The sequence below is a fragment of the Cebus imitator genome, unplaced genomic scaffold, assembly GCF_001604975.1.
Source record: "Cebus imitator isolate Cc_AM_T3 unplaced genomic scaffold, Cebus_imitator-1.0 Scaffold122, whole genome shotgun sequence".
Classification (NCBI taxonomy): Eukaryota; Metazoa; Chordata; class Mammalia; order Primates; family Cebidae; genus Cebus; species Cebus imitator.
The window spans coordinates 1628034-1653970 of record NW_016107437.1 but is presented as its reverse complement, the minus strand read 5'-3'; the positions used below and the strand labels follow the sequence as shown (position 1 = coordinate 1653970).

Below are 25937 nucleotides of genomic sequence, written 5' to 3'. Positions count from 1 at the left end.
GCCTCAGCCTCCCAAAGTGCTGGGATTACAGGCATGAGCCACAGCACCCAGCCCCTCCTGTTGGCTTTGAAAGGGCCTCCCAACGAGACAGGACTTAGAGAGGAAAGCGAGTTGGAACCACAGCAGGCCTGGAGTCAAGGAAAGGCCAGGTCTCAGGCAAGGCTAGAGTGGATCAGGGAGGGGCTCACTCACGTCTTTTCTGACTTTTTTTCAGCCCAACTTCTGCCGGCGTCTCCACACTGTCACTGACTTCATCTGGTCCTATGTGCTCTACTTTGAGAAAAACCAGAGACCAACTTGCACAATCAATGGAAGCCCAAGGTGAGCCTCTGTTGTCCCTACCTTGGGGAGAGGGGTCTGGCTGCCCATCGATGAATGGCGGTCAGGTATGAAGGCACCCCCGAAGGAACAAGGCAGGAAATTCAGGCTGAACCAAGACCTTCCCACCCCCCAACAAACGTACTGAAAATGTCTTTGTTTGGGTCCTCCAGCTGGGAGTCCTGGAACACATACTGGTCCAGTTCCGCTGCCCAGACAAGAAAAAGTGCAGTCAACCAACAAGATCTCACTGAAGGCCTACTGTGTGCCAGGCCCTGGGTTGGGGACCCTCTGGGCCTGGCACACAGTGGGGGCTCAAGAAATGTTTGTTGAATGAATAAATGATCAAACAAATGAATGAACCTGGATGCTTCAGGGGTTCTTAATCTAATTGAAAGAGTGAGGTATGTATCCATGAAAACTTATCCACTGCTACAAAGAAGAGCAAGGCAGAGTGGTAGAGTTGCCGTGGGATTTGGGTTCAAATTCCATCTCTACTCTCCACTAGCCCTACTAGCTGTGCAATCCTGGGCTAGTTACTTAAGCACTCTGGGCCCCCATTTCCTCATCTGTGTAAGGTGAATAAATAATGCCTACTACCCATGATGAATAGAGGTTCTGCATCTAGAGCATCCACCACAGTAGCTGGTATACAGTAGGCACTCAATAAATAGTGCTAACTATATAAAGGTGTACATGGCTTTGAGCCCTTGGAATACAGGCATCATGACATGAGGTAAGAGAAAAAAGTGTATAGTGGGATGGGGCAATCAGGGAAGGCTTCCTGGAGGAAAGGATCCTGGAGTCAGAGCTTGAAAGATGGGGCAGAGTCTGGGAGAAGGAGAATGTGGATAGCTTTCTGGGTCATAGTGACAGAGTGAGGAAAGATGTTCAGAGTATGTTTAGAAAACCCTCAGAGATAATGTGATAGCGGTCGAAGTTTCATGTTAGGGAAAGTTAGGACTTGGTTTTATAAGAAATGGGGAGCCATAGAAGGCTTTTGAGCTGAGGAATGGAACGATGGCCATAATGAAGATGATGAAACCTAAGATGGTGATAATGGTGGCGTGATGATGATGGTGGTGGTGGGGTAGTACCTAACATTTCCTTACTGCTTACTCTGTGCAAATTCCTTTTCTAAATGCTTCACGTTGTAACTGATTCAGTCTTACAACCTTCCCATGATGGTGGATGTGATTTATTATCTCCAGCTTACACATTTGGAAGCTAAGGTCATATTTCAGGATGCTGCAAAAGAATACTTTCCCAGGCCTGGGCTTCACCTTCTAGAAGCAGGGAGAACACCCATAGACTTCAGGAGCAGACTTGGGTGATTCTGCCTGTTATGGTTTGAATGTTTGTCTTCTCCAAAACTCATGTACAAGTGTAATCTCCTATGTGGTAGCACTGAGAGGTGGGGCCTTTAAGAGGTGATTGGTGCTCTTCCCTCATGAATGGGTTAATCTGTTCATGAATTAGTGAATAAAGAAGTTAATAAGTTAATGGGTTGTCATGGGAGTAAGACTAGTGGTTTTATGAGAAGAGGAACAGAGACTCACACTGAAACCTCTTGCCTCATGATGCCCTGCACTGCCTTGGGACTCTGCAGAGAGTCTCTAACAGCAAGAAGGTCCTCACCAGATGCCACCCCTAACCTTGGACTTCTCGGCCTCCAGAACCATTAAGAAATAATTGTTTTCTTTATAAATCACTCAGTATCAGCATGTTATTCTAAGCAACAGAAACTGGACTGCCTCATCTACTTGCCTCAGCTACTTGCTTAGGCAGCTTCCACTGTCTGTGGAGATGCCCCTAAGAAAAAGACAAAAACCCAAATCCTATGACATGCCCAAATCCTTAATGACTGCCTCCAGTTGTGAAGAAATGCAATTGTCCTCTGCCCCAATCACTTCTCTTTCTCCCTTGTAAATTCCCAGGGAAGGAAGGAAGCAGTCAGATGGCTCTCAGTTCTGTAATTTCGGAAACATGAACAATTATGTTTCCTCCATTTTCTTCTTTTGTATGATGTTCAGTAAACTGTGCCCTGGGGAAAAATTAGCCACATTTGCATCGAGCACAGGAGTGCTGAATGATGCAGCTCCTGGGTTGCCAGGAAGAGCACCACTAAGAACCATTTTGCAGGTTGTTCACTGTGCAAGGGTGCCCTCGCCAACAGGGAAAATGGGGGCAGGAATCCAGCTTGCACTTTGCTAGCCAAGCAGTTACTTCCTGGTAGGGACTGCATCCTCCAGAAGAGGGGCACGGTTTTCTAATTCAACAGAGGCTCTGTATGAGATGGTGGTGATGCTGGTGGGAAGGGATTCTCTATCCCATTTCCCTTTCCCAGAAAACAAACCAGTAACAGCAACACCACCACCACCTCTCCCCAAGAGTTCTGCCCTTGTCTGAAAGCTGCACATTAGCTTCTCTGCTTAAGCTTTAGCAAACCTTCCAACCCCAGACACTTTCTTTTTTTGTAGTTGAAAATGGAGACTTTGAAATGAGAAGGATCTAGGTTAGAATTTAAGATCTGCACATTACTCTCTCTGATGCAAACTTGGTTAGGTTGTTTCAACTCTCTAAACCTCAATTTCCTCATTTGTAAAAGACAGAAACTAATAATATGCATTTCCTTTGTTGTTGTAAGGATTCCAGATGATAATGTACGGACAGCAATGAAAATACTATGAGTATCCGGTAAATGCTAGTTATTACAAATGCTGAAGTAGCTTGGCTAAGGAGCTGGGGGGAAAAGGGAAAGAGGTGTACGGTGTGGGCTTTGTAGAAAGGATGGACAGAAGAGCAAGAAACAGAAATGGGTGTAGAAATGGAGGTGTAGAATATATACATGAGATTTTGTTTGCCTGGTGGTCATTAGTGAAGGGGCCTATTTCCCACACTGGCCTCCATCTCCCACCTCTTCCACTCGTTACTCTGTATCTTTCTTGCCATGATTTCCATGGGAGGGGCCTGCCGTGGCTCATGATGAATGGGTGAGATTGACAAGTGATAGCAAAGAACCCTTTCCCTTGACTATTGTTTTCTGGGCTCACGTTTCCTCACCGATACTGGCATAAGCCTCCCTGGTCTCTTCATCCCCTTCCATGTCATGCCACAGCCTGTTGAACTGGTCACAGTTGATGGTGTCCATGTCAGTTTCTGGGAGGAAAAGTCCCTTGGATGAAGCAGGAAATTTCTGGGAAGAGGGCTGGTGGGGAAGGAGGGAGAGGCAGGGTAGGGCTGGCAGATGGACCTCATCTTCAGCAAGCGGTCCACAGACGCGAGAGCTGTCCTTGGTGCTGACGGGAGCACAGGGGCAGGAACTTCCCCGGATTGCCATCTCTACAGCAAGCTGAGGGGTGGGGAATACAGGGAGAGGGCAGAGGGAAGAGGGCCCACCTGAGTGAAACTCAGTCTCTTCTTCTCCAGCCAGGTCCATTGGGTCATGTAAGTGATAGAGGTGCAGGGGGTCAGCATTGCTGTTGAGAAGTTCCAGGTAGCTGCCACCTTCTAGGGGTCCCAACTCCATGGTGGCACACTGTGTGCTGCCTGGGAGGGAAGACATGCTCAGTCAGCTTCCAGGGTGTTAGAAAGAGGCAGAAGATTGACACCTACAACAACTCGCAGCTGGTGAGGGCTGGGGATGCGAGGAGTGAATAAAAGTGCTCATTCAGCACTTCTTACATGCTCAGGGTGGTGGGCAGAGGAAGCCACATTCCCTTCCTCCAAGGAACTTATAACCACATGAGAAGATACCAGGAGGTAGAAAAGGGAACTGGGAAGTGTGGATTCCATCAATCTCACACCAGAGTGTCAGGAGACCTGTCCCGCATTTGGCACTGCCACGAATGGTAACAGCTAAGATTTATAAGGCATATGCCAGGCATGAGCTGGCACATTTAATCCTTGTATCAGCAACCATGTAAGGAAGGCACTATTGTTATCCTCGCTTTGCATATGAGAAAACAGAGGCTCAGAGAGGTGAAGTGATTTATGTAAGGAAACCCATGTCCAACCGGAACCAGGATTTGAACCCAGACAGTCCTGCTAAAGGCCCTGCATTTAACTGCAGTGCTCTACTGCCTTGGGTGGCCTTGACTGAGTCTCTTCTCTTTTCTGTGCCTCAGTTTCCTAATATGTAAACCGAAGGAATCTGAGCAGATTTTAAGATTTCCTCATCATCATTTTTTGAAGGGCATATTAAATACTTTTGATGCTATTTCATTTAATCTTTAAACAATCCCAGATGTAGATACCTCAAATATCCTGACATGATTATTACACATTTTATGCATGTAATAAATAATCAAGTGTACCCCATAAATATGTATAATATTATGTATTAATAAAACAAAACAAAAACCCCAGATATATCTACACAAAAACATGTACATGAATGTTCATAGAAGCATAACTCATAATAGCCAAAATATGAAAACAACCCAAATATCCTTCAAAAAATGAATGGACAAACAAAATATTGCTTATTTATGCAATAAAATATTCCACCACTAAAGGGAGAAAGCATTGATATATGCTACAATGTAGATGAACCTTAAAAAATGCCAACTGAAGAAGCCAGACACAAAGGGTCACATATTGTATGATTCTATTGATTTGAAATGTCCAGAATTAACAAATCCATAGAGACAGAAAGTAGAAGGGGTGGGGCATGGTGGCTCAAGCCTGAAATCCCAGCACTTTGGGAGGCTGAGACAGTGAGCCCAGGTGTTTAAGACCAGCCTGGGCAACATAGCAAGATCCTATCTCTGTTATTACTATTATTATTTTTAAAGGAAGCATATTAGTGGTTGCCTAGGGCATGGCAGAGAGCAGTTTTGGAAGAAAACGGGGAACAACTGCTGATGAGCATGGAGTTTCTTTGGGGGGTGATGAAATGTTCTGAAATTGACTGTGAGGATGGGAGATGGCCGCACAACTCTGTGAATATTTCAAAAAGATCATTGAACTGTATTTTTCTTTTTGAGATGGAGTCTCTGTCACCCAGGCTGGACTGCAGTGGTGCAATCTTGGCTCACTGCGACCTCCGCCTCCCGGGTTCAAGCGATTCTTTTGCCTCAGCCTCCTGAGTAGCTGGGACTACAGGTGCCCACCACCATGCCCAGCACATTTTTGTATTTTTAGTAGAAATGAGGTTTTGCCATGTTGGCCAGGCTGGTCTTGAATTCCTGACCTCAGGTGATCCTCCCATTTCAGCACTCCCAAAGTGCCAGGATTACAGATGTGAGCCACTGCACCCAGGCCCTTAATTTTATCTGCAAAGACCCTTTTTCCGAATAAAGTCACACTGACAGGTTCCAGGGATTTGACATGGACATGTCTTTTGGGGGGTCCACCTTTCAACACACCACACATGGCATGCAGATGAAGGCCAGAAGGAAACAAAGGGAGTTTCCTGGAGGAGGTAAGAGGACAGCTGGCCCTGAAGCTGGAGGACCTGAGGGAGCCTGCTACTGCCCTGTCCTGGGCCCAGAAGAGAATGAATTGAAGGTTAAGCTCATGAGAAAACACACATGCAACTTGTCACCCCATTCTAGAGGCTCCCTTTCCTTTTCTTTTCTTTTCTTTTCTTTTTTTTTGTTTTGTTTTTTTGAGACAGAGTCTCACTCTGTCACCGAGGTTGGAGTGCAGTGGTGCAATCTCGGCTCACTGCAACCTCCACTTCCCAGGTTCAAGTGATTTTCCTGCCTCCACCTCCCAAGTAGCTGGGATTACAGGCGCCTGCCACCACGCCCGGCCCAGAGACTCATTTTCTCACTGCCGATCGAGGGGCTCAGCACAGACCCCGGAGGTCACAGAGAATTATCTTTCCAGCCCAACCTGAGGCACTGACAGGGGCTGCTTGTTCATGACAGCGGAGTAGGGGCTGCAGGAACCCAAACATAACTGGCGTGCAGCGAGGTCCCAGCCAGCCGTGACTGGAGGAAGCAGAACTGAAAGATGCGGCCACCACCCTTTCCCTGGAGCGGGGCCAAGGCTGGGAGGTGGGGGTGGGGTGGGATGCTCCACCCCTTCCAGCACCTTGTTCTGGGACACAGGCACACAGCTGACTGTTCTCTCAGAGCAGTGAGAGAAGACTCCCTTGCCCCCACTCCTGCCTGCTGCCCGCCTCCCATTCCACCTGTGGTCTTTATGGAGAACCTACGTGGCAGGAATCTGCCTCCTCTTTGAAGCAGTGTGATCTCCTAACAAGAGCTCCAGACTGACCCTAGCAACTTTGTGAATGAGCTGTGTGACTTTGGACTTTGGGCAAATTACCCTAACTCAGTTTTCTGACAGGGCATCAGGTCTGCCAGGGACCTTTAAGCTTGATCTCTTTACTTCACTCTACAGATGACAAAACTGAGACCCTGGGAAGGACATGACTTCCACAAGACCCCGTGGCCTGTTGGTGGCTAACCTTGCACCTGCTCTCCCCTGCCCCTCCCACAAGACTCCCAGGCTGGTGCTGTTTCCTCCAATCAAAATGTACCCAATAAAATAATCTCCCTTGTCCTATCTAGGCCCAAGCATAGAGACGCAGGCCACATCACAGATGGGACATGGTGGGAGGAACCTGGAGACATTTAGCCCACCCTCACTTATTGACAATCTCTTCAAGCTCTAAATGACATTGCCGTGTGATGAAGCCTGCAGTCAGAGAAATACATTGAGAAGGGAAAGAAGGCAAGTATCGTGAGCTTTAGGGCAAAATTGACCAACTCTGAGACTACCCTTACCTACCAACGCACTGCAACGTGGGCAAGTTCATTTTTTAAACCACTTGGAGCCTCAGTTTCCTCATCTGTAAAATGGGAATAATGATAATTGACAACTCATAAGAGTTAGGGGAGTTAAGTCGCGTGGAGCCCTTAGAATGGAGACTGGCAATCAGTAAGGGCTGAATGAAGAGTAGCTGAAGGCAACACAAAACTTTGGCATGGTGAGGACAGTATCTGTGATGGCCATCGTTATTATTAGTTCACTTCCTACCTCTGTGAGTGACAAAGGGACTCTTTCCCTTCCATTTCCTCCTAGGTCAAACTTTGTGAAGCCAAGCTTTCTGTTCTTTTGCATCAGGGGACCCTCAGACTTCATAGGAAGAAGAAAGCCCTCCGCAGGCTGGGCATGGTGGCTCACATCTGTAGAAACTCTAGCACTTTGGAAGTCCGAGGCAGGAGAATCACTTGAGTCCAGGAGTTTGAGACCAGCCTGGGCAACATGGCGAAACCCTATCTCTACAAATAACACAATAATTAGCCGGCTGTGGTGGCACGTGCCTGTAATTCCAGCTACTTGGGAGACTAAGGTGGAAGGATCGCATGAGCCCAGGAGGTCGAGGCTGCATTCCAGCCTGGGTGATAGAGCCAGACTGTGTCAAAAAACAAAAACAAAAACCACAGCCTACAGTACAGCCAGCAGGAGAGTTTGAATGACCTGGCCACACACCCCATCACCACCACAGAGAAGTTGCCTGGGCAGAAAGTCACCAGGGGGCCTAAGATCTGTGTCACTGGCTCAACCTGGACAAGAGGAAACCCACTCCTGGAAGTCCCCAATACACATTTCAGCAACCCTCTCCCTGCTTCCTTAAGACTAAAGGAAGTACTTCCTGTACCTTAAGTACTTCCTCTTGGGTGAGCAGGATTTGCAGCTCACAATGGACTTCTGCCTCTCTCCCCATCTGAGTTCCCACAGAGCTCTGAGGAAAAGGCAGGATAGAGTGTTATGCCCATTTCATCTTGGAGGAGGTTCACACACTGCAGTGAAATGGCTTGTTCAAGGTCACGTGGTTTAGGAGCTTGAGTCTGAATCCTGGCTGTGATGTCTTAGCCAAGTCACTTGACCTCTCTGAGCATCAGTTTCCCCAACATTAGATCTGGAGAATGAAGATTGCCTTGCAGCTCAGCACTTTGGGAGGCTGAGGCAGGGGGATCACTTGAGGTCAGGAGATCAACACCAGCTTGGGCAACATGGCGAAATCCCATCTCTACTAAAAATACAAAAATTAGCTGGGCATGATGGTACACTCCTGTAATCCCAGCAACTTAGGAGGCTGAGGCAAGAGACTCACTTGAACCTGGGAGGCGGAGGCTGCAGTGAGCCAAGATCATGCCACTGCCCTCCAGCCTGGGTAACAGAGTGAGTTACCATCTCAAACAAACAAACAGAATGACTGCCCTACAGGATCATCTGAAGGCCAAGGGAACTTCTGTGTGGCATGCCAGCTATGTAAGAAGCCCACAGTCAAAGGAAGCTCATTACATTAGGGGGTGTCAAAGCTAAGACTCAGGCCTGAGACTCTAGGTTTCCCCACAACACCATAGCTGCCTCCCAGTCACATCAAGATCTACTTGGATCTTGGCCTGGGACCTTCCTCTATCCCCAGAGCCAAGCTTCCTATGCCTACAGATGCTTAGGAGGTGCTTCAAAGGCCCCCTCATTGCACTCCTTCTCCAACCCACAATACTAGAGGAGGGTAGAGGAAAAAGATGGCCCTGGTCATCCTATGGCAAGAGAGAGAGCCGTTCAGCTACCCCCCAGCCCGTGGAGGGCAGGGACCACATCCCTCTAGCTTACCTCCTCCCAGCTCTCAGCATGTTTCTGCACATGGCAGGCTCTCTCCATCCCCGGCAATGATACTGAACTAGAATTCACAGTGCCCAGCAAGTGCCAGGCAGCAAATGACATGACTTACAGACATTCCCCATTTGGTCTAACTTACACCTCAGCTATTTGTATTCCTATTTTTTTCAGAAGAAGAGACAGGCTCAGAGAGATGTGTGAGCTGAGATTTGAACCAAACTACCCATCTCCAAAGCCTCAGCCCACTCGATAGCCTTTTTGGATTGCTCTTGGTCCCCCCCGCCACCCTGGGGTGGTGCCCTCAGTCAGGGAGGGGAGGTGTGGTGGCAAGACAATTTCTCCTTTTGAGCAGCCATCTGGGGGCAGGGCAGAGGTGCGGTTTGTGTCTTTTTGGTAAACGGGAAGTATTTTTAGAAGGTCCTCTTTGAAGCTGTTTCTCCAGGGCCACCACCTTCCACGTCTAACTTGAGAAAATGTTCCTCATCTTTTGGCCACCAAAAGTCCTCTTTTGGGGTTCATTTTCATCCCCACTTCACACTGCATGCAGGACTTGAAAGACCAAGTATTAATACTAAACAGGTATCTGACATAACAATTCATTTCTCTCTCCCCCGAGGAAAATCAAGTGTTGCGGGAGTGTTCTAACTCAGACCGAAGCAACCTGAAATCAGTGGATGTAGCTCTTCTGTGTGCCGCATGATGTTCCGTCTCGGCTGGTGGGAAATGGCTGGGAGCTCCGGTGGTGAGCTTTGGGGTGAAATTTGCCGATGTTGAGACTACCCCTCCCAAACAACCCACTACAATCTGAGCAAGTTCTTTTTTTTTTTTTGAGACAGAGTCTTGCTCTGTCACTGAGGCTGGAGTACAATGGTGCAATCTCAGCTCACTGCAAACTCCACCTCCCATGTTCAAGCAATTCTCCTGCCTCAGCCTCCCAAGCAACTGGGATTACAGGTGTCCACCACTGCACCTGGCTAATTTTTGTATTTTTAGTAGAGATGCGGTTCCGCCATGTTGTTCAGGCTGGTCTTGAACTCCCGACCCCAGGTGATCCCCTACCTTGGCCTCTCAAAGTGCTGGGATTACAGGCATGAGCCACCGCGCCCGGCCACAAGTTCATTTCTTAAACCACTTAGAGCCTCAGTTTCCTCATCTGTAAAATAGGAATAATGATAATTGGCAACTCATAAGAATTAGGGAAGTTAAGTCGCATGGAGCCCTTAGAAAAGGGACTGGTGATCAGCAAGTGCTAAATGACAAGTAGCTTACAGCAGCACAAAACTACAAAACTTCTGCATGGTGAGGACAATATGTGTGATGGCCATCATTATTATTAGTTGCTTCTTACCTCTGTGACAGTGACAAGGAAAGAGTTCTTCGTGTCTGGGGCTGTGCTGGATATCTTGCATTTACTATTCTCTTTCAACCACTAATGGCAACTCTGGGAGATTGGTATGATTATACCCATTTTATAGATGCCGCCACTGAGATCACGTCCAGTTTATTAAATGCTTTCTTCCCAGAGGAGGGGAGTCTATCTTTGAGGGTGTAAGGAGGCACTGCAAGGGAGAAGGAGGCTCTTTTGCTACCCCTAAAAGCCTCCAGCACTGCTCTGAACTATGATTAAAGAGCTTGAGAAGGAGGCCGGGGATGGAGGCTCATGCCTGTAATCCCAGGACTTTGGGAGGCCGAGGTGGGCAAATTACTTGAGGTCAGGAGCTCAAGACCAGCCTGCCAATATGGTGAAACCTCATCTCTACAAAAATACAAAAATTAGCCGGGCATGGTGGTGGGTGCCTGTAATCCTAGCTACTCAGGAGGCTGAGGCAGGAAAATTGCTCGAACCCGGGAGGCGGAGGATACAGTGAGCCAAGATCACGCCACTGCACTCCAGTCTGGGTGACAGAGTGAGACTCTGTCTCAAAAAAAAAAAAAAAAAAAAAGAGAAGGCATATTTCCCTAGTCTTGACCATGAACTTCGCCTCCTGAGGAGTAATTGGAAGACCTCTTAACTGTGTACCTAGAGATACGGTTTGAGTTTCTGCTCTACCTTTGATCCTGAGTACATTACCTTAGCCCTCTGAGCTTCCGTTTCAGTGAGTGTGGGAGCCCCTTCAGTTGGGTCGTTTTGAGATTCTGATTCCTCATTGTCTGGCCGTCTTTTCTCCTTTGCCTTTCCCCTGACCACACCATCCTGCTCTCCAACCTCATGACAAGCTGCTTCCGGGGGCCAGAGGGGGGTGGGAAGTCAGGAACCTAGGAATGCCTATGTACCGTGACCAGACCCCAAACAGCTTCTTTGCAGGGGCAATAGTTCAAATGAGTTCCCCTTTTCCTCATGTACCCTGTAGTCCTCCAGATAAACTCTAACAAACATGTCTCACTTTTCCCCTGTAAAGCTGTAAAACAATGATTTGCGGAGCACCCCATAAGAAAGTCACTGAGCTCAGTGCCTTAGGGGCCCCAAAGAAGTTGACCACACGGTCCCTGCCAAGAGGCTTGCAATGTAGACCCCGATGACATTTTAGGGGAGAGATACTACACTATAATACTGTCACCTTTCCATCTGAGCTGGCACCAGAGCTAGAAGGTGCACCCAACACCCCAGATGCTGCAACCTCAGTGCTTCCTGATCCTTCTCTGTGTGAAACTGGCTTGCTTGGGTACCCAGGGCCAGTCCCCTCCAAGACCCTCTGTAGAAGAGGACCTCCCTGTGCACCTCAATTCCATTGCAGGACAGGACAGAATCGAATCCTGCCTCCCCCTGCCCAATCACCCATCCCTCCCAAGCTATCATCTTTCCAGCAGGTCAGAGCTAGAGGGGACCTGCGAGGAGGCTTCAAGCCAAGGGTGGTGGCTCACACCTGCGATCCCAGCACTTTGGGAGGCTGAGGCAGGCAGATCACCTGAGGTCAGCAGTTCGAGACCAGCCTGTCCAACACAGTGAAACTGTATCTCTACTAAAAATACCAAAATCAGCTGGTGTGGTGGCATGTGCCTCTAATCCTAGCTACACGGGAGGTTGAGGCAGGAAAATCACTTGAACCTGGGAGGTGGAGGTTGCAGTGAGTCAAGATCAAGTGCAGTCTGGGTGACAGAGCGAGACTCTGTCTCAATAGAAACTGGATGAGCTCTATAAGAGCTCCAGATCTTCCAGATGAGCAGAGTGACACACATGCACCTTAAAAAGCAACACATGGCTGGGATTGCAGGTGTGCACCACCATACCAAGCTAATTTTTGTTTTTAGTAGAGACGAGCTTTTGCCATGTTGGCCAGGGTGGTCTTGAACTCCTGACCTCAGGTGATTCATCTGCCTCGGCCTCCCAAACTTCTGGGATTACAAGTATGAGCCACGGCACCCAGTGGAAAACATGTTTTATGAGAGCACACACAAACAGAAGAATACACCTGAAATGCGTTAGAATGGGTACCCAGAACGGGAAGTAGAGACATTAATGAAGAGCGATCCCTCAGGTGAACCAAAGAGCATAGTGTACTATGAACTGGGGTGGGCTATGCAGTTAATCAAAGGTTTAACGGCCCAAGAGTTGAAAAGAAAAGAAACAGGAGGGTTCATGGGGTGGCATCGGTACCTCTGTGGCTCACCAACCACACAGAGCCTGGAACCTAGAGATGCTCACAAAGAAACACACCTCTGCTCTTGCCACCCTATAGGCTGTGTGGGGATGGCTTGACTTGTGCCCAAGAGCCCACAGTCCTGGGGAAGAGATAAGAACACGCTGGACATGAACAGGTTGGGGGAGGAGATGGATGTAGAGGAGGAAGCCCCTCGCTGTCCAGCCTGCTGTTGGCCAACCAAGTGTAGGTATCCCAGGAAAATGAGACAGAGAGACGACTTAGAGAAACGACGGTCTCACTCAAGACTTTCACTTCCGGGAGTGGCATGAGGAGGTCATAGGAGACAGAGAGGAAACTGAGGCATGTAGCAACACTCCGGGGCTTATGGACCTGGAAAAGATGCAGGATCTGATCATTTGTCCTCAAGGCAGGGAGACTGGAAGACATGTGCATGTGTGTACATACCTGTGTGGGCATATATATGTGTGTAATGGGGTCAGGAGGTCAAATGAGCTTCATGTCAGGAGAGGTCTGGAAATATTGCTATTGGTTGGGTCTGAATCCCCTCTCTGACCTGCAGGCTTCTCACATGTGCTATGAGGGCTTGGCTTCAAAATCAGAAGTTGAATCTGGTCGGTAGGCCTACTTGTTTTGTTTTCTAAGCCAATATGTGTGTGTGTGTGTCAATTACCACCACACACAACTGTTACCAGAGACCCCACTACTCCCTATTGCCTTTTGCCTGGACACATTTCACATCATTATATCCCCTTTGGCACTCAGATTTATTACCCTTGGAGGGGCTTGGAGGCCCTCGCAGGTCCCTTCTAGCTCTGACCTGCTGGAAAGATGATGGCTTGGGAGGGATGGGTGATTGGGGCAGGGAGAAGCGGGATTCAATTCTGTCCCGTCCTGCAATGGAATTGAGGTGCACAGGAGGGTCTTGTTCTACAGAGGGTTTTGGAAGGGGCTGGTCCTGGGTGCCCAAACAGGCCACTTCCACACAGAGAAGGAGCAGAAAGCACTGAGGTTGCAGCATCTGGGGTGTTGGGTGCACCTTCCCCGCTCTGGTGCCAGTTCAGATGGAAAGGTGATTAAGAGGAAAGCTGTCTGAGCTCACGCCGGTAATCCCACCACTTTGAGAGGCAGAGGCAGGAAAATGACTTGAGACCAGGAGTTTGACACCAGCCTGGGCAACATGGTGAAACCCCATCTATTCAGAAATGAAAGAAAAATGAGCTGAGTGTGGTGGAGTGCCCATGTAGTCTTGGCTACTTGGGAGGCTGAGGCGGGAAGATGGCTTGAGCTCAGGAGCTTGAAGCTGCAGTGAGCAATGATTGTACCGCTGTACTCCAGCCTGGGCAACAGAGTGAGAACCTGTCTCATAATTGAATGAATAAATGGATGAATGAATGGATGAATGGTAAGCTCTCTGGGAATTGCAGGATGCAAAGAGCGGCTGCCTACTGACACCTGCCTGCTGCTTCTCCTTGTCGTCCGGATTCCGGTGCCCTTGAATGGATTTCTATTGCAGTTCCCTGCCCTTTGGGTTTGAACCAACCAACCTGTGGCAGCACAAAGTAACTTCGGAGCAGGAAAGTTGGAAATTAAAGCAAAATTGGCTCCAGTCCCTGGCCAAAGGGCTTCTCAGCAGTTGGAAGCAGTTTAAAGAAAGAAGGACTGGCTCAGCCATGGAAACGGCTGTGTTTACATTAGCTTGGTGGGATGGAATTGACTCAGAGAGTCATGTGACCTGAGATCTGGGGACTGCTCTGCTTCTGAGATGCTGTGTGATCCTGGGCAAGCCTGTTCCCCTCTCTGGTCCCCAGGGCCCTCATCTGTTAAATAAGAGGATCACACAAGAGCAGTCGTTTTCAGATGAAATTTCACATGGATCCTAAATTCCTGAGCAGATGAAGGTAGAGCACTATGATTAAATAGGATTACCAGAGGCCCCACTACTTCCTATTGCCTTCTGCCTGGACACATTGACATCATTATGGTCTTTTTGGTTCTTGTGTTTGACACCCGTGGCTTAGAGGCCCTTTTCAGATACCTTTTAGCTCTGAAAAAATGATGGTTTGGAAGAGATGGGTGATTGGGGCAAGGAGAAGCAGGGCTCAATTCTGTCCTTGAAATCTCTCTTGCCTAAGCTACACAGCGTACAGTTTAAAAACACAGTTCAGGCTGGGCATGATGGCTCATGCCTGTAATCCTAGGACTTTGGGAGGCCGAGGTGGGTGGATCAGATCACTTGAGCCCAGGAGTTCGAGAGCAACAGGGACATCATGGCAAAACTCCATTTCTACAAAAAATACAAAAATTAGCTGGGTGTGGTGGTGTGCGTCTGTAGTCCCAGCTACTCAGCAGGCTGAGGTGGGGGAATCCCTTGAGCCTGGGGAGGTCAAGGCTGCAGTGAGCTGTGATCGTGCCACTTCACTCCAGCCTGCGCGAAAGAGTGAGACCCTGTCTCAAAAATAAATAAATACATGAAAATAATTTTGAACAATAAACACACAACTCCACCAAGTCTAAGAAGCTAATCTGAAGAGGCTGCACACGGTGTAACTCCAGCTATTTGTCTGAAAAAGGCAAAATGGGCCGGGTGGGGTGGCTCGTGCCTGTAATTCCAGCACTTTGGGAGGCTGAGGCAGGCGGATCACCTGAGGTTGGCAGTTTGAGACTAGACTGACAAACATGGAAAAATACAGTCTTTACTAAAAATACAAAATTATCTAGGTGTGGTGGTGCATGCCTGTAATCGCAGCTACTTAGTAGGTGAGGCAGGAGAATCACTTGAACCCAGGAGGTGGAGGTTGTGGTGAGCCAAGATCACGCCGTTGCACTCCAGCCTGGGCAACAAGAGCAAAACTCCATCACCGCCCCCCCCAAAAAAGAAAAAGGCAAAATGATGGAGATAAAAAGGTCAGGGTTTGCCAGGGTTATGGGGGGGGAAAGAGAGGGATGAATAGACAGAGCATGGGATTTTCAGGGATTTTTAGGGCAGTGAAATGCATCTATGTGATACTATAATGTCATACACATGACATCATACATCTGTCCAAACCCATAGAATCTATAATGCCAAGAGTGAACCCTCATGTAAACAAACCATGGACCTTGGGTGACAATGATGCATCAGTGTAGGTTCACTGGTTATAACAAATGTATTCGTCTGGTGCAGAATGCCGATCATGGAGGAGGCTATGCCTGGCAGGGGAGCAGGGGGTGGATGGGGGTGTGAAGGTCTAGCTTCCTTGTTGTCCCAGCCTGAGTGCTCCCTGTGAGATTGGCTGAGACTCTCTTGTGACTGCATTGCGCCCCAACTCCTGCTGCTTCCCAACCCTGCTTTCTTCCCTTTTCTTTCCGGTGTTCCCTCCTGTGAATGTCCCCAGTAAACCTCCTATGTACAAATCTCCATCTCCTACCTGGCTTCCCAGGGAATCTGACCTGGGACAACTTACTTCTGTTTTTCCTCCAAGAGGGGCCTGGAAATGCTACAGAACCCCACAAAAGACACCATAGATGCCCCCTATGAAAGTTCAGGCAAGTCACCTGTCTTCTCTGGGTTCTGATTGAGGACATCAACCTCACAGCAACTTAGAAAATCTTTTTTTTCTTTTTGAGATGGAGTCTCACTCTGTCACCTAGGCTGGAGTACAATGGCGTGGTATCAGCTCACTGCCACCTCCGCCTCCTGGATTCAAGGGATTCTCCTGCCTCAGTCTCCTGAGTAGCTGGGACTACAGGCGCTAACCACCATACCTGGCTAATTTTTGTATTTTTAGTAGAGACCGGGTTTCACTATGTTGATTAGGCTGGTCTCGAACTCCTGACCTTGTGATCTGCCTGTCTCGGCCTCCCAAAGTGCAGGTGTGAGCCACTGCGCCCGGCTGGAAAATCTTAACACTCAAAGGACACGTCATCTCCACCTTGTGCGTTTGCCAGTAAATGGTAAAGTTACTGCGGGTGAGGGTCCTGGTGGTCCCAGGATGAGAAGGAAAAGGAGGTGTATGAGCTGCAGCCAGGAGACCTTCAGTCCCTGTCTAGAATGCAGGGTTGGGATAAGAGTCCCCTTCCCCGCTTGCCTGGTCTGTCCCAGCTTCAGGTGGCCGTCCCTCTGCATACCACAACACTCCTAGATGTAGCCAATGATCTGGAAATGAGTCCAACAAGTTTTTCCTGGAAGGGAACCTGACCCTGGTGCTGGGGTAGCGGGTGGCGTGATGAGGATCTCGTGACTGCAGTTAGCAAAGGCAGGCCCCGCACTCCAGTCCTGATTCATCTGGCTCTATTCAACATGCCCCCCACCCCCACCTCCACTCTGCTGGGCGCTGGAGACCCCAAAATGAACCATGAGCCAGTCCTGCTTGCTGAGATCTCACAATGGAGTCCAGCCGTTGGCAGGCTTTGCTGTGAATGAGAATTACTTGGGAAGGGTGCTAAACACACAGCGTCCTGGGCCTCACCCCCAGTGGCTCTATTCAGGGAGTCTGTGGCTGGGCCCAGGAATCTGTATTTTCTTTTTTTACTTTGAGATGGAGTTTTGCTCTTGTTGCCCAGTCTGGAGTGCAGTGGCATGATCTCGCCTCACTGCATTCTCCACTTCTGGGGTTCAAGCGATTCTCCTGCCACAGCCTTCTAAGTAGCTGATATTACAGGCATGTGCGACCATACCCAACTAATTTTGTATTTTTAGTAGAGACGAGATTTCACCATGTTACTCAGTGTGGTCTTGAACTCCTGAGCTCAGGTGGTCTGCCTGCCTCGGCCTCCCAGAGTGCTGTGATTACAGCTGTGAGCCACCATGCCTGGCTTGGAATGTGTATTTTCAAAAATTTATTTTTATTTATTTATGGATTTTTTTTTTAAAGAGAGAAGATCTTGCTCTGTTGACCAGGCTGGAGTGCAGTGATATGATCATAGCTCACTGTGACCTCAAACTCCCGGGCTACAGGGATCCTGCCACCTCTGCCTCCCAAGTGGGACTACAGGCATGCACCACCATGCACGGCTAAATTTTTCTTTTCTAATTTTGTAGAGATGGGGGTCTCACTATGTGGCTCAGGCTGGTCTCGAACTCCTAGTCTCAAGTCATCAACCTGCCTTGACGTCCCAAGGTGCTGGGATTACAGGCATGAGACACTGCACTGGACCTCTTTCTTAATTCTTCTATCTTTCCTTCCTAAAGTCTCTCAGCTGCCCTCTGCTGCCATGCCCTTGATCTGGTAGTCACCAGACCCTCATCCTAGATTTTATAGTAGCTTCCAGGCCTTTCCTCTAAACCCATTTCCCAAACTGCAGGCGTTTGTATTCCATCATTACATTTCTTTGGGTCATATTGACATACCCGCTGTTCTACAATTTACCTTAGTATTTTCCTTAAATTAACTTTTTATAGAAACTTAAATAGACCCATTTTAAAAGAAAGCTTTCTAGACTTGAAAACAGGGAGTCAGACAGATATTTGTCCACCCATGTACCCGGCAGCATTATTCACAATAGTCAAGAGGTAGAAACGACCCAAGTGTCTATCCACAGATGAATGGAGGAACAGAATATGGGCTAACCACGTATTGGAATGCTATTCTGCCATAAAAAGGAATTACACATGCCGCGACATGGATGAACCTTTGAAAACATAATGCTAAGTGAAAGAAGCCAGGTACAAAAAGACAAATATTGTATAATTCTATTTATAGGAGGTATCTAGAGCAGCCCAAAACGTAGAGACAGGAAGTAGGAGTTACCATGCTGGGTGAAAGGGGCAGGGGGGATTTATTGCTTAGTGGGTAGAGTTTCAGTGTGGGATGATGAAAAAGTTCTGGAAATGGATGATAGTGGGGATTGCACAACAGTTTGAAATATTTAATGCCACTGAATTGTACGTTTGAAAGAGGCTAAAATGGTAAATTTTACCACGATTTTACAATAATAAAATGTTTTTCCATTTATAAATGGAAAAGCAAAACCAAACCAGTGCATCACATGCTGTTGAAAAAGAAGCAATGTTAGTAAAATAATGTCCCCTTCTCTACTCCCTTGTTAAAAGAAATCTTCCAAGCATTAGGGTGTTGTGGAAGATCAGACAAAATCAGAGACTTTGTCCTTGATGTAAGAAGGATTGAAGGAATCTGTAAAGTATCTGTGTCCTTCCTATGACAATTGGTGGGAACTAATGCCTCGTTCCAAACTGTCTTTTAACTGTGTGTGTCCTGGTCTTTGGAATCTTCCTGTCTGCCTCTGCTTTCCGCTCTGATTTTTTTTTTTTTTTTTTTTCTGAGACACAATCTTGCTCTGTCACCCAGGCTGGAATGCAGTGGTGCAATCTTAGCTCACTGTAATCTCCGCCTCGGGTTCAAGCCATTCTCATGCCTGGCTATTTTTTATTTTATTTTTATTTTTATATTTTAGCAGAGATGGAGTTTCTCCATGTTGCCCAGGCTGGTCTTGAACTCCTGGCCTCAAGTGATCCACCTACCTCAGCCTCCCAAAGTAATCCCTCCCTGGGATTACAGGTCTGAGCTACCACACCCAGCCCCTCTCTGATCTTTCTAAACAATCCCTTTAGGATCTGTAATAATTATTCCCAATGCATGAATATTCTTTGATGGTTTTCCAAAGTGCTTTTTCTGTGCACATCAGACATCAAGCAAGCTCTCATGTTTATCTGTTTTATAGATGACCCTTAGAGAGGGGAAGTCATTTGTCAGGGTGACTCAAGGCAAATCTGAGGCTAGGTCCAGAAGCTTCCCACCTCCCTCCAGCCACTTCCCTGACTGCCTCACACTGACGCAGAATGTCCTTGGGTTAATTTTCTGACTCTCCTCTTCTCAGTGTAACTGAGGCAGGGGTCACAAGACATGAAACCAAGCCCCAGCCATCAGACAGACTGGCTGTCAAGAGGTTTCTCTCTGACCACCTGGGAGGTTTGCGGAGGTTCGCATCTGTTTGCTGCACTGGACTGGGTTCTCAGTAGACTGGGGTTTAAATCTTGCCTCTGCAAACTGCTTGCTATGTGACCTTAAGCAAAATAAAACAAAACACCTCCCGGGACTCCATTTCCACTGGAGGTTTTGTAACAGGGAGAGAGTAAAGAGATGACACCACATCGGCCGGGTGAGGTGGCTCACGCCTGTAATTCCAGCACTTTGGGAGGCCGAGGTGGGCGGATCACAAGGTCAGGAGTTTGAGACCACCCTGGCCAACATGATGAAACCCTGTCTCTACTAAAAATACAAAAATTAGCTGGGCAGGGTGGCGGGTGGCTGTAGTCCCGCTACTCGGGAGGCTGAGGCAGGAGAATCGCTTGAACCCAGGAGGTGGAGGTTGTAGTGAGCCAGGATCTCGCCACTGCACTCCAGCCTGTGCAACAAAGCGAGACTCCGCCTTAAAAAAAAAAAAAAAAAAGAGAGAGAGAGGGAGAAAGATTAGATCGAATCAGTGCCTCCCAGTGTCTCAGTACCTTGTCGGACTTTTGAATCACAAACGAATATTGGTGTCACCTGGGGTAGATGGTTTAAACTACGGGGTCTCAGCCTCACCCCAGGCCTAGCCAAGGGCACCTGGGGGTGAGCCCGGGAAGCTGCATCCTAAACAGGTTGATCATCCCAGGTGAGCTCACATGTGGGGAGCCTGGGATACCCTATCAATCATCTCTGAAGTCGTTCTGAGATTCTTGGAGACCAGGTCCTCATTTAAGGCAGCCGGGGGTTTGCAAGGCAATGATTTGTTGGAGTCAAGGTCCTTTGGCTGCTTTTCCTCCAAGAGGAAGAAGCGCCAATTTCCTTAAACTCACTCAGGAGTATTTATTTATTTTTGCTTTGGAGTGGAGAGCAGAGATTGAAGACTTCCTGGCAAAGTTAAAAACTCCTGGCTACTATTGGGGAGGGAGCCATGCCTTGGACTTCTAGGTGTTTGCCACCTCTCCTGTGCCATCTAGGGTGGAAAGAGGGGCTGTGGGACTCGGGAGGACCGCAGGTTTTAAGAGTTCCAGACAAAGCTAAGCATGGTGGCTCGGATTCCGGCTTTCCTGGACCCCAGGGAGAACCAACCTCCCACTCCCACCCCCGCAATCGCCTGCTGGCTTTCCGGGGCCCTTTAGCGTCTCTCCTTAGAGGGTGTGACTCAGGACCCCAAAAATGAGATAGAGAAGTGAGAGATAAAGAGATCGTTTCATTCCGGGGTATCCCTCTCACCCCCAACGACACACACTTTCGCCAAGATGGTCAAAGAGAGTTGAGGACTTCTCCTATCCTCTGGCTATTAAACTCCCTACTGCCTCCCTGCGCAGGAGCCCCCACCTGGAGAGCCAGATACCCAGATTCCAGAGTTACAGCAGGAATATGACCTGACCCAACAGGGAATCTGAGGCTCAGAAAAAGGCGACCCTGGTCCAAGTTCCCGCGTACTGTGAGGGCGCGTGCTCCCCTCCGTGTGCAGGTGCGCACCTCTGCAGGACCCGGGACGCTCGGAGTCCGCCAAGGGTGGCCGAGGGTATGTGTCTGCACTGCGGTCCCCATCTGCTCCCCAGCCTCTCCACATTTCCCGCCACCCGCTCAGCCGCGGCCCCGGAACTCTGGGCACAGCAAGCCAAGCTGTGGGTTACTGGCTCCCGGTTCCCGCGCGGAGTAGTTCCAGGGATGCTGGAAACCAGGTGTTTCCCGAGCCTTGTTTCTGCATATTCCAACCCCGCCTCCTCCCAGCCTTGCTGTGTGACCTTGAGCAAGTAGCTAACAGCCCGGCGTTAGGGGCTGCCGAGGAGACTTTGTTCACCTACCGCCGTTCCCCGGGATCCGTTAGGGGCTGCCGAGGAGACTTTGTTCACCTACCGCCGTTCCCCGGGATCCAGCGCGCGCTGCCTGTGGCCTCTCCCTCCCGCCAGCTGCTCCGGCGCCGCGGCGAGTCTGGGGCTGCTCGTCCCCTGGTCATCCTACCTTCCCGCCTCCCCGCAGTTCTTTTTCCCTTTCACTTTCTCTCTGCAGCACTGGGCTCGGGCCAGGCTGGGGAGCAAGCAGGCACCTACTGTGGCCACCACGTGCTTTATCAGAAGTAGCAGCCAAACTGCCTGGGCCCTCCAAGAGGTCCCCGCCTCCAACAGGCTCCTCACAGTAGCCAGCCCCACTTCGGGGAGATCCCCAGGCCAGGAGCCAGGAGCCAGGATCCAGGAGCTAGGGTGCCACTTGGGCAAGTGATCGGCAAATCTCGACCTGCTGGGAGCTCCTCCCCTCACCCTGGGTGGCTCTCTGTTTCTCTCCAACTCAGCCCTAGCGTGAAAGTGGCAAACCACCTCCCAGGGCACATAACTCTTGAGATGAGCTAGCGGAGCCATTCGCTCCTCTTACGCTGGCCCTAGGAAGGAAAAGAAAAATCCCTCAGGGACCTTCCATAGATGGAAAACCTCTGTTCCAATGACCACACCCTCAGCGGCAAGAGCCCTGCCTTCCTTTTTAATGGATTGCTGCTGGGTCCTCTAGGGATGAGATCTTGAGGTGCTCTCTTTCCCTTTTCAAGCCTGAATTTCCTCATCTGGAATTGAGGGAGGAGGGCAAAGCCCCCTCTGACTTCTCCCCCTCAAACACTCCCCCCAGCAACTTATGGCTGCACCCAACGACACCGGCAGACTTGTCATCAGTCTCTGGGTTCAGAGGAAACCGGACATTTCAGAGGAGCCTGAGAAAAGGGGTACCACCCCTTTAATGATCCGACAACAGCAATGCCAATAATACTGAGCTCCTGTGATGATATTCAGTTCCTGCAAAATACTGGGCACTGCCCTAGGTCCCTCCTCCTTTCCCTGTCATACAGACTTTCCCACAGGTTCATTTTGCAGTCCAGGAAACGTGAGACTCAGAGAAAGTAAGCAACTTCCGTGGGGGCACACCCTTCCCAGCCAATAGTGCAGCTGCCATACTGCCTTTAGAGCCGGTGCCACCATCTGTCCCCCTGTCCCCTGTCCCTATTCAAATAACACCATTTGGAAACGGGGGAGGGCAACATCCACCAGCTCTGGCCAGCTGCCGAGGACCCAACAGCTACACCTCGAGGCTGACTCTAGTTTTTCTTTCCCTGCTTCTCTGGGGATGGGGATAGGGCAGGGCCTAGCAGAGGTCCTGTCCTGCAGAGGCACCCCTCAGTATTGACCCGAAGACAGACAGTGAGGTGAGAGGACCTTGCTATTGGCGAAGCCAGGCCAGCATACTGAGAGTTAACGATATACTAACTGAAAGTTGGACTTCTATGCTCCTTCAGTGCTGACACAGGGTTGACACTCCAGGCACCTGGCTGACCTGAAGCTTCCCTCCGGTGGAACGAAATAGACAACTCCTTCACATCTTCCAAAGGCCCGCCCCAGCAGAACACAGAATCCCCTTCTCACCCTCACCCCCCACCCCCAATTCAGAGTGGTTTCTCTGTTTATCTGGTACAGCAGGACCAGCCGAGACCACATTCTAAATTAAGATGCTTTCCCAGCCCTTTTACCTTGGGGCTCTGACAGGTAGGACCCAGCAGGGCGTGGAGCCAGGCAACGCATGGTGTAGGAATCCCAGCCAGCCAGCAGCTCCTGGAGTCTGGCAGCCCCTCCTCGTGCCCTCAGCTGCCCCAAGGATGCCTTCAGGTGCCCAGCTCAGAAGCACTCAACCTCATCACTAGCCTGCCTTCTTACACCAGTCGCCAGTAGGGAGCCCAGGGAGCTAAGGCAACATGCAAAGAAACAAATGAGGGACCGGCGGAAAACTCTCCCTGCAAGCTGGCCCCAAGCGGTCTTGTTTCTGAACACCCTCTAATTTTCCCACACTCCCTTAAGCCCTCCCCACACCTCTGATATTAATTTCAGTTCCTTATTGTGGATCGAATTTGGTGAGCACAGAAAGTCTGTTGGGGGAAACTTCAACACTCTGACATTCACAAATGATGATCACAACAGAAGCACACCGGTGCCAGCTGCCAATATCTGCCATCCTCTGCAGGATGGGGCCAGTATCATAGCTCCCCCAAATGCTTCAAGACAAGCTGAGAGCCTCTGTCAGGGGCTTCTTGGATGCCCCTGCCCTCTACATGGGTACAGGTGCTCACCATGCCGACCCCCACACCAAATTGCCCTGAATTTCCCTGGAGATCATAAATGACCCACCCGTCATTCTCATCCCAAGACATTGGACTGAAACATAAATTACACCTGCAAGAGTGGAAAACCACCCTTATAGCCAGACGGTTTGAGGTGACCCACCGATGTGATGCTAAATAATACTGACTCTCACAGGGAGAAAGGCAGTGTCTTTTCAAGTCTCTGCCCATCCGCCTGATGGCATCAAGGAGAAAGTCTCAGCTTGTTGCTAACATGCCTTTAACACCTCTTCTAATGCATAATCACCCCATTCTATAGATAGTAGCTCTCTAACCCCAGAGCCTTCCATAGTCCACGGTCCTGGCTAGCGTTTAATAACATCACTCTGCTTTCTTGTTTAATAGTTACCTCCTGTTTTTGCCATTCTTTTCCCTTTATAATGGGATGTAAAGTTTTATTTGAAAATCAAGTAGATGGCTGGGTCTGGTGGCTTATGCCTGTAATTCCAACACTTTTGGAGGCCAAAGCAGGAGGATTGCTTGAAGCCAGGACTTGGAGACCAGCCTGGGCAAAGTAGTGAGACCCTAGCTCTACAAATAAAGTTTTTTTCTTTTGAGACAGAGTTTCACTCTTGTTGCCAGGCTGGAGTGCAATGGCATGATCTCGGCTCACTGCAACCTCTGCCTCCCCGGTTCAAGTGATTCTCCTGTCTCTGCCCCCTGAGTAGTTGGGATTACAGACACCCGCCACTATGCCAAGCTAATTTTTCTACAAATATATATTTTTTGAATAGCCAGGTATGATGGTGCACACCTGTAGTCCCAGCTACTCTGGAGACTGAGGTGGGAGGATCGCATGTGCCGAGTTCAAGGTTGCAGTGAGCTATGATCACGCCACACACGTCAGCCTGGGCAACAGAGTGATATCCTGACTGTCTTAGATAAAAAGTAAGAAAGAGAGAAAGAGAGAGAGAGAGGGAGGGAGGAAGGGAGAGAAGGAGGGAGGGAGGAAAGGAGGGAGAGAGGGAGGGTAAAAAAGGTGAGTGGGTTCAAGGAAGAACGCTGTCATAAATAATCGTAAGATGTTATGCAGAAAAGATAAAACTGAGGAAGGCGGTACAGAAATGAGGGTTTGGAAACCATGACTCCTGTGCCTCAAGCATTTTTGCTGCCAGAGCACTGGATGGGAACTTATTAGCAGGTGTGTGACCTTGGCGTCTTTACTTCCCCTCTGTGGTCCTCAGTTTCCCCAAATGTGAAATGAGAGTAATGCCCTTCTTTGTAAGGTGATTACTTTGAAGCCTTCACTGTTTTCAGAAGTCCTGGCATGGAAAGGGGGATGGAAGTTGACAGACAAAAAAGAAATGCCAAGAGTCATTTTGAAATAGCCTTGCTTGGTTGGGCTAACAAAACAGACATGGTGAATGTCAGAAATTCTAAGAAGGGCCGAGCACAGTGGCTCATGCCTGTAATCCCAGCACTTTGGGAGGCTTTGAGGTCAGGAGTTCAAGACCAGCCTGGCTAACATGGCGAAACCCTGCCTCTACTAAAAATACAAAAATTAGCTGGGCGTGATGGCACATACCTGTCATCTCAGCTACTCAGGAGGCCGAGGCCGGAGAATCACATGAACCCGGGAGGCGGAGGTTGCCGTGAGCTTAGATTGTGCCACTGCACTCAAGCCTGGGCAATAGAGAGAGACTCCATCTCAAAAAAAAAAAAAAAAATTCTAAAAAGTCTCATTCTCCCAAGACCTGGTGCCATGGGAGAGTCACCTCTGACTGCTCAGCTGTCTTGAGGCCCCATATGGGGGTTCCTTTCTGTTCTCAGAGACAGCTGGCTCTGATGCCCCTCCCATCCCACCTTCAGCCCAATGGCCAAGGTAGCTTTGGAGCTTAGAATGGGCCAGCCAGGCCTACCGTCTCTCACCTGGATGACAGCAGCTGCCTGGTACCTCTTCCCTGTGCCAGAGATTCATTTCAGTCCCACCTTCCTCATCTACATCTTCCCTGACTCCTCTAGACCCGGGTCTTCTCACAAGACCTGAACCTGATCATGCCTGTGTCAATGCAGAAGGTCTCTGAGCAGGGCAGCTGACACACATCTACCTGTGTGTTTGGCTGATGGCAGAGTCTGCCCTTTGGTACCCAGAAGCACCCAGGGTAGAGAGGCTAGATATGAATGGCAGTGGTACCCAGCCAGGAGCAGAGGTGCACCTGAATTTCAGCAGAGGCCAGCGAGGGTGTGGGGATGGAGAGGGAGGGGGCAGAATGGCTCAGAGGCAGAATGACAACCTTGGCACTGAGTGAATGGGGGCAAAGAGCAGGAGGAGGAGAGAAGCCCACCTCAGGCTTCCTTTCTGTTAAAATACCTGCATCCTTGCTG

The 25937-nt window shown here is 49.3% G+C and overlaps 1 protein-coding gene across 13 annotated transcripts in view; it reads right to left on the bottom strand.

Moving 5' to 3' along the window:
- Nucleotides 1-25937, bottom strand: part of LOC108312166 (MHC class II transactivator) — a 56931-nt gene that overhangs the window by 26614 nt on the left and 4380 nt on the right. For 3 of the 13 annotated variants that reach the window (XR_005202064.1, XM_017539948.2, XM_017539949.2), the window contains exons 2-5: nucleotides 3718-3867; nucleotides 3382-3477; nucleotides 464-526; nucleotides 193-273 (exon numbers count right to left, since the gene is read on the bottom strand). Coding sequence is in view for 12 of the 13 variants with exons in the window: in XM_017539948.2 (XP_017395437.2) it covers nucleotides 193-273; nucleotides 464-526; nucleotides 3382-3477; nucleotides 3718-3867 (390 nt within the window). In the remaining variant the exon portion in view is untranslated. Of the gene's footprint in view, nucleotides 1-192; nucleotides 274-463; nucleotides 527-3381; nucleotides 3527-3717; nucleotides 3868-9963; nucleotides 10058-21316; nucleotides 22864-22967; nucleotides 23270-25937 lie in introns of those variants that run through there. The other 10 variants (XM_017539950.2, XM_017539951.2, XM_037742514.1 and 7 more) reach the window with 9 other exon arrangements.